General features: G+C 26.6%; 1 protein-coding gene across 1 annotated transcript; it reads right to left on the minus strand.

Annotated features, from left to right (window-relative positions):
- Positions 1–1,929: 1,929 nt before the first annotated feature.
- Positions 1,930–4,017, minus strand: LOC117931354 (probable aquaporin NIP-type). Its single transcript, XM_034852314.1, has 5 exons — positions 3,845–4,017; positions 3,529–3,750; positions 2,511–2,708; positions 2,351–2,412; positions 1,930–2,220 (listed from the first exon to the last, which is right to left on the minus strand). The coding sequence occupies exons 1-5, from the start codon at positions 3,977–3,979 to the stop codon at positions 1,992–1,994; spliced, it is 846 nt and encodes a 281-aa protein (XP_034708205.1). The 5' UTR covers positions 3,980–4,017; the 3' UTR covers positions 1,930–1,991.
- Positions 4,018–8,954: the final 4,937 nt, after the last annotated feature.

Raw genomic sequence — 8,954 nt, forward strand, 5'->3', positions numbered from 1 at the left:
TATTTTCGTCAAGTAGAATTATTATCTCATACATATATATTTATTTAAAGTCTAATCCTTCAAAAATCCCATGTCTCAATTTAATGTTCAGTCCTAAAAATTCCACTATTCATCTAAATGTTATTTTTCGTTAATTAGAATTATTATCCCATATTTATTTATTCATTTAAAGTCCAATCCTTCAAAAATCCAACGTCCCAATTTAATGTTCATTCCTAAAAATTCTACTATTCGTCTAAACGTTATTTTTCGTTAATTAGAATTATTATCCCATATTTATTTATTTAAAGCCCAATCCTTCAAAAGTCCCATGTCCTAATTTAATGTTCAATCCTAAAAATTCCACTTATTCGTCTAAATGTTATTTTCGTTAATTAGAATTATTATCCCATATTTATTTATTTATTTAAGGTCCAATTCTTAAAAAATCCAACGTCCTAATTTAATTTTCAATCTCAAAAATTTCACTACTCATTTTCTATTCGTTTAAAATATTATTTCCGTTATTTAGCATTATAATTCCATATTTATTTATTTATTCTAATCGTTAAAAGTGTAATTCTTCAGAACCCGACTTCCAAATCTAATTTCCAATCTCAAAAGCTCCACCGTTCATATACCGTTGTTTAATGATTATTCTCGTTATTAATGTTATTCCATCCATTTATTTATTCAGTTATTCATATACCAAAGATCTCATCTCTAAATAAATTCTTAAGTTTTCAATCTTTAAATTCAAATCTCCAATCTCTAAAATTCCAATTTTCCCAGTAATCTTCGAGATCCCCATTTTTTCAAATAAATTTCAAAAATCCAATTTTCTCTCAAATAGTTTTAATTCCGCTCTAGTTTTCAAATGATTTTCTGCTCCTCTTGATTTCAATAAGCATGAATAAATTTTTCATAATTCCAAAATAATGAAATATGTGACATTAAGTCATGCAAAATAAACAAGCTTTGGTGGGGGCCCAGCATGGGTGACTTTATGATTGATTGATTGATTGTTTGATTTGATTATCATACGTGATTGATTTATCCTACTCTCTAACACGCATGAGATTATTCCTAAATTGTGCACTAACCCTCTCTATTGATAGCGCATGGTGGCTCGTCGCCCAGGTATGTACCCATTTTCCCTCTAATCGTTGTCTATGCATGTCCCAATTCTCACATGTGCATGATTTATTCTGGGTATTCATTGATTTACTCATCCATTGCCACGATTGCTTCAATTTTATTAGTAGAGACCCGACTTAGGGACTTAGAGGGGTGCTACGGTTTTTGTCGTACCATTTCGATAAGTAACCAGACCCTCGAACCCGATCCAGTTTTTCGTAGATCACCTTTTCTAAAATAAGGAGTCACACTAATGGTTTTCTTTCTTATTTTATTTACCATTTTAAAATAAAACAAAAATAAGTGGCGACTCCATGTCATTTTCTAATAAATAAAATCATTTTTTGAATCAAAATCGAGCTCGCCATCAAGTGGGAAACGCATGAGCCAAAATGCGAGGTCCATAAATATTTTATGTCATGTTTCAAAGAAAATATTCACATATTCACATATTACAAAGAAAATTAAATTCTCTTATTTTCTTAATTTTTCTAAAATATTTTATTTCTAAAACATTAGCATGTTTCAAACATAAAATTAACATTAGCATGTTACTCAAACAATCATATCTAATAATATTACTACCATTCATATTAGAATCCAAATCTTTATTTCATGATATTTTTTTTAGTAATTTCAATAATTTCCTTTTGATCGTGGTAGAATTTTGATTCTCCATGTACATGAAAAAAAAAAAAAAAATTCCATGACCCAATATTAGATTGGTCTTCACTGATCAATCATTTTTGAAAACTAATTTTTACTGATAAAATAAAAAATGTTACTTTACACTTAAATGGCTAGTGGGGAAAAAAAGTGGCATCTAAAAAAAGGAAAAAAAAAGAGAGAGAAATTACATGATCATCCATGAAGAATTAAGTGGAAGTACTAGGGACACTCTTGGAGATGGTCCTGAGCAAGGAGCTAGTCTTGGTTAACTCACTAAGAGGCTTCTCAGTAAATCTGATTAAATTATATGTAAGCCCCCCTGCAATGGCTCCAATAATTGGGCCAATTACATACACCCACAGTCCTTTATAAACATGCTTCACCAAAGCTGGTCCAATGCTTCTTGCTGGGTTCATTGATGCTCCTGATACAGGCCTTCAATATTTTTCAAAAACAAAATTTCAAATGTGTTAGCCACATATTTTAAATTTGAAGATCAAAATTTTTCAAGAATTATTTAATAGAAAATGGAAAAAAAAAATATTCCAGTTAAGTGTAGATTTACCCAGCAACAAAGACATTCAACATTATAGTCATTCCAACCGCAATCCCAGCCAACTCTCCGGTCTGCATAAAAAAGAAAAAAAAGACTAGAACCTTCAAAACTTAAGTTGTTAGATAATAGATTAACAATGTATATAGAAAGAAGCGAGTGTGTTGGATACCGCTCTACTATCGGTGGCAACGCCGGAGATGACGAACATGAGTAGGAAGGTGATGATGATTTCAAGGACTAAAGACTGGCCATGAGATCCGGCAGGAACAGTTCCAAAATAAGCTTCACGATCTATATTGAACATGAATGATAATGTCCCACTTGCTAGAATTGATCCCATTAATTGACCTATAATGTACAATGGAACCTACAACATGTACTAAGTTATGCAAGTGCCAAATCTAGAACAAACCCACCAAACTATGAGTAAATGTAAATTATGCTTTTTAATTCATAATATTTGATTTACATGAAGTAATTTGAAAACTAATTTAAAACACTTTTTTTTTTTTGTTGGTTTTTGAAAATGATTCTTAAAAGGGTGTAATTTCTTCTTTTTTTTTTTTTTCCTTTTTCTTTGTTTGGAAAATATTTTTGAAAATATTTTTTTGTTTTGTTTTTTTAAAAAAATATAGAAGATTAAGTTGACAACTAGAAAATAGATAACAATTTTTTTTTTTTAGTTATTTTTTATGGTTGTTTTAAAAAAATAATCATACAAATATGAAAAAAATGATTAAAAATAAAGTACTACATATAAAAATTATTTTTAAAACATATTTTAAACAATAAAAAGCATATTAATAACATTTTAGGTTTTGGAAGATGCTTTGAAAATAATTTTCAAACACTACTTTCGAAGAGATTGTATTTGGGAAGTGTTTTTAAAAATGGTTTTATTAAGTTTCCTAAATAAAATTATATTTGGAAACTTGAAATATTTTTTTAGCTTATTTCTTTTATATATATATTTAAAATAATTCAAAACAAAACAAAACAAATGAAAATATCGGATAACAATTAAAATATAATTTCATACTTTTTATTTTTAAAAACAAAAAAATAATTTTATGCAAAACATGTTTTTTTTTTTTTCTAAAGAACTGTAATTGAAACACATCCTCCAACAATCACTTTTTGTTAAAAATAACAAAATGAAATAGTGAAAATATAAGATGAGAAGTGACCTGCCAGTATGGGAAACGTCGGAGAACGGCAAAAGTAATGGTGACGGCGGGATTGAAATGAGCACCAGAAATATGACCGAGAGCGTAGATCATCACCAGCACTATCAAACCCCATGTGGCTGCTACTCCTGGGAATGTCACTGACCCATATATCCCATTCACTGCCACTGATCCACATCCCGCAAATACCACAAAATACGTCCCTATCACTTCTGCTATCACCTATTTCCACATTCTCATCACCAACCCATTTCCTCTATATCATCAAATTAATCCAATACAAATGAAAATAAAAAAACAATTTTTAATGACTGACCTTTTGTGTGATAGTTACAACCGCAGGTGAAGTACACAAGTAAACCTCGTCGATAGCTTTGGCCTTATAGGCATTGCCCAGACCTTCTTCAACCTTTGAGATCTCTTCTGTCATTTCATCTGGCTTTCTTGACATTACTCAAAGAAACAAGGAGGAAACCCTAGAAACTATCAAAGGGGTTTTGAGGAATTTAATGTAGTTTTTGTCAAATTTGAGATCAAATGGTTTGATTAGTTGTCATTGGAAAATTGATTACGTGGATTCACAATGCTCATTTTGATGATATTAGTCAACTTTTTTTTTTTTTTGCATTTTTTGTGGATAATTCAAAATGCCAGAATAATCGGATTTGAATTTCAAAGGCCAAACCCAATCCTTTCGGAGTCTCCACACACTTTCAATTAATTGTGCTTCTCTAATTAATTATTCCCATTTATTTCTTATAAAAAAAATTCATAATATAATAACTTAAAAAGGTAAGTTGAGATACATGTGAAATTAGAGAAGTGATTTTTGTAATTTAACTATTTTAGGTTGAGATACATGTAATTTAACTAATCATTTGTTTTGAGGAGAATCATCGAAGTGTTTTTTTAGGAGAACACTATAAATAATTTTCCAACACTAGCGTAAGTGAGTTTTTTAGATTTTTTTAGAGTATTTTCTAAATTTTGTCAATCACCTAGTTTAAAAAAAAAAAAACATTTTTTAAGTTAAAAACGTTTGCTAAAATCATTGTCAAATGAATTTTTAATTTATTTAGTGAAAGATCATTATTAAATTTTTTTAAATGAGAGAGCCTAACTATATTTTAGAGTATAATTATCAAGATTTTAATTACTAAAGTTGTTAATTTCTAAAAAAGAATGCTACTAAGAAAAAAATAATATTAATTTAATATAAGTAATTTCATTCCATTAAAGATAGTTTTTCCCTAAAAAAATTTCCCATTATAAAAATAATTTAACTTATATTTGAATATGTAAACAAGATCACAAATCTCAAATAATAATTTTGAAAAATGTTCATACCAACATCTAATTATTAGAACTCACTTCAAATTATTTAAGGCCTTTGTAAGACAAAATCGAATGATCACAAAAAATAAAGGGAAAAGTGGGTTTTAATTCACTAATATGAAAATATATGAAAAAAGATACCTCAAAATTTTTAATTACTATCATCTTCATTTATTTTAAAATAATTTAAAATACATGCATTTTAATGAGTTATTTAATTATTCCTTAAAATGGTGAATCATGTAAAGGTGGGTCATTAAAAAAATATAGATTTGTTAAGAACTTTTATAAAATAACTCAAGAAGCATGTACTCAAATAGTAACATCACTAAAGGCCTATTTGGTTCATGTTTTTAATAAATGCTTTCTATTCTTGAAAACAAAAAATACAAAAAACTTGTTTGGGGAAGGGGGTGTGTTTTTGTTTGTTTTTTTTTTTTTTTTTTGTGTTTTTCGTGTTTTCAAAAATCATTTTTTTGAGAACAATAAAAAGATGTTTTCATTGTTTTTTACTGTTCAAAGAATATATTGTTTTTCGCCTTTTCTCTTTTTTCATTTTGTATTTTCTTAGCTATTTTTTATGTTTCCACAAAGATGAGCTCCACCCAACCACCACACCCTCACTGCAAACTCTTTCTTCTTCCTTAAATTATTGAAATTAATATACTTACAAATAATTACAAAGTCATCATTTGTTTAAGAAAATTATAACTGGTGTAAAAATTTCAAAATGAAATAATTTTTTTAATTTAAATGAATTGTGCATATGAAAATTATTTATATATTTATAATATCAAGTTAAAGGAAGAAAACACTTCATTAATTAAAAAAAATAACTGTAAAACATGTTTTTTGTTTTACTTATTCTAAAATAAACATTTTTATTAACTCAACCAAACATTTTTTTTTTAAAAAAAAATTGTTTTCTAGAATTATTCCCAAATATATATATATATTTTATGAAAATACAAAAAACTATTCTTAAAAACTATTTTTAGAATAGTTTTCAAAAACAGCAACCAAACAGGCCCTAAAATTCCAACATTGTCCCCTCAAGTCTTTTCTTTCTGTCCAACTAATCTATTTGTTTTATTTTTTGTTTTTTGTTTTCTTATTTAACCCAAGTGAAGATAACTTTATGATGCTTTATCAAATTGACACATGGCTAATCAATATGTCACATTATTTTTTTCTTCTTCTTCATTTTACCTATAAAATAATGCACATTGTTTTTAATATGTTAGTTACACATTGTTATAAAATCTTTTTAATTTCATTTTTTTTTTTACTTTTTCATCTTTTCATATTTATTGATTTCAATTATTTATAAACATTAGAGATAAATTAATAATAATAATAATAATAATAATAATAATAATAATAATAATAATAATATATGATAAACCATTAATGAGAAAAAAATATTACAAAAATAAATAGATACTAAACAAATTTAGAGGTTTAGAAGATAATATTTTATATATTCATGTTAAATAAAATATTTATTTTTTTGATAAATCTTATTTAAATAAAAATATATTTGTCATATTATTTTATTGTTTATCTTTTTAAAATTTTAAAATTTTCATGTGAAAATTAGAATAAATTATTATGGCTTTTAACTTTTTGCTTATGATTCTTACTTAATTGTAATTTTAACTTTTTTTTTTCTTAGTTAAAATGTTTAATATTTTTAATTAAAGTGGATAAACTTGGCTGTGGTTCTTAAAATTTTTGCATACAAAAGTTCCGTATTCATAAACACAACTTTTGGAAGAGAGGGTATTATTATTTTATGAAAAGTATTGATAAACACAACTTTTGGAAAAGATGCTACCATTGTATGTTACTTTTAACACACTTTAGTGATGTTTTTTTTTTCACAAAAAAAGGGTGTCTTTTTTCTTATGGTTGTGTTGATCAATGCACAATTTCAATGTACAAAAATTTAATTTTTAATAAATTATGAAAAATTAATATAAATGATTAAATACAATTTTTTTTAATGAAAAATATGTTTTATTTTTTATTTTATATAAATAAAAATTAAAAATTTTAATAAAGCAAAATGTTAGAATAATAACCGAGTTTATGTTTTCTTTAATTAAAATATTAAAAATTTTAGCCAAGAAAAAAAAATTAAAACCGTGATCAAGTTAAATTCATAAGCAAAAGCTAAAATTATAATCATTAATTGTGATTTTCATATAAAAAATTAAAATTTAAAAAATATGCAAACAATAAAATAATATAACAATATAATAAGAGTTATAAAATAAATAAATATTTTATTTAACAAAAATATAGAAAATCTTATATCCTAAATATCTAAATTTGTTCACATGCATTTATTTTTATATTAAATTTATTTTCATTATTTATTTATTATATATTATTATTTTATGTTTAAAATATCCATAAATAATTAAAATCAATAAATATAAAAAGATGAAATATTAAAAAAAAATTGAAATTAAAAAGATTTCATCAAGCCAACATATTTATAAAACAAAACAAAAAGAAAATGGATACATTATAGGGGAGAGGAAAAAGAAAAAAGAAAAATCATGTGGTATGGTGATTGCCATGTGCCAAAGTTTTTTTTTTTTTTTTTAACAATAATAATGATGAGCTCATTTGTCTTGTCAAAGTATTAGAAATAAAAAAGAAAAAAATAAAATAAAGGGAAAAAAAAAAGGGAAAATTATGTTTTGAGTTGCTAATCCCAAAATAATAGAGATTTTAAACTCCAATTTTTCTAATTTCAAGAAACATATGTTAATGTGAAAGATTATTAGATTTTTATACACTTTGTGCCGAATGGGCTTTTTATACCCAATATGCCCTTCCCCATCCTCTAAGTTAGTTTCCACATCTGAAAAGCCAAGAAAAAAAAAAACTCTCTCGCTCGACACCCTACCAAAACAGAAAAGCAAACAAAACAAAAACTGTTTATTTGCTTCATCTCCCATGGACACTGAACCTTGAAACTAAACCCTAATCTTCTTTGTTTTCTTCTCATTTTGGAAAACCAAAACACCCTAACTTTTTTTTTTTATCTTCCTCTAATCTAGGAAAACCGAAAAAACCTTAACCTGTTGCTCTCATTCGAACAAATGAAAATCCAGTGCTGGCAACGATTCCTACCTTACCCTTTGAAAACTCGGAACCTAAGGTAAGTGCACTCTCTCTCTCTCTCTCTCTCTCTTGGGTTATTTGTTTCTTTAGAAAATAATAGTCAAATTTTTCTTAAATTAAAGGATTTTGTTTTTCCTCTTTTGTGGTTTTTTTTTCCATTACTAATGTTGAGATATTTTTCTATTAAAGGATTTTGTTTGATCAAGTTTTGTAATATTGTGTAGTTTGAAAAATATAGTATGATCTACATTGAGTTTAACAGTTGTTTTGGGGGGTTTAGGGTTGGTTGGTGGTCTTCTACTATTTTAGGATTCACAATTTCAATGGACAACATAGCAAGCTGTCAATTATATTCCTTCGAGAGAATTTTTAATTGCTTATTGTTATACTTGTATGATATTTGCATGAGTATGACATTTTGGATCCATCAAATTTATTCACATAATTTTCAGGCAGTTGAGTTTTATTCTTAATTGATTGTTAGAATTTTGTTGTTTTCCAATTGATAGTGGTTAATTTTTTCATGAATTGCACATGGCTACTTATAATTTTTGGAACTAAGAAGGTCTTGATATCTTTAGATGAAATTTAAACAGCTAGCATGTCAGTTTCAAACATCCTGAAAATCAATGAGCCAAAGCTCATTGGTAAACAAAGAGATTTCAATCCAATTGTATGACTGTGGACCCCGCATTTCGGCTCATGCTTTTTCCACTCGATGGCGAGCTCGATTTTTTATTTTATTTGAGAAGTGATTTTATTTTTTTAGAAAATGACTTGGAGTCGCCACTTATTTTTGTTTTATTTTAAAAGAGTAAACAAAATAAGAAAGAAAACCGTAAGTGTGACTCCTTGTTTTGAAAAAGGTGATCTACGAAAAACAGGATCAGGCTCGGGGGTCAGGTTACTTATCAGGAAGGTTCGGTAAAGACCGTAGCACCCCTCTAAGTCCC

The sequence above is a fragment of the Vitis riparia genome, chromosome 14 (assembly GCF_004353265.1).
Source record: "Vitis riparia cultivar Riparia Gloire de Montpellier isolate 1030 chromosome 14, EGFV_Vit.rip_1.0, whole genome shotgun sequence".
NCBI classification, from domain to species: domain Eukaryota; kingdom Viridiplantae; phylum Streptophyta; class Magnoliopsida; order Vitales; family Vitaceae; genus Vitis; species Vitis riparia.

What these genes read in the sequence shown, in the direction of transcription:
- LOC117931354 (XM_034852314.1), bottom strand. Translation starts at nt 3,979, where the DNA reads ATGTCAAGAAAGCCAGATGAAATGACAGAAGAGATCTCAAAGGTTGAA. An exon ending in TTGTAACTATCACACAAAAG is followed by an intron (nt 3,751 to 3,844) that starts GTCAGTCATTAA and finishes ATGTGGAAATAG; the next exon opens with GTGATAGCAGAAGTGATAGG. An exon ending in TTGAATGTCTTTGTTGCTGG is followed by an intron (nt 2,221 to 2,350) that starts GTAAATCTACAC and finishes AAAATATTGAAG; the next exon opens with GCCTGTATCAGGAGCATCAA.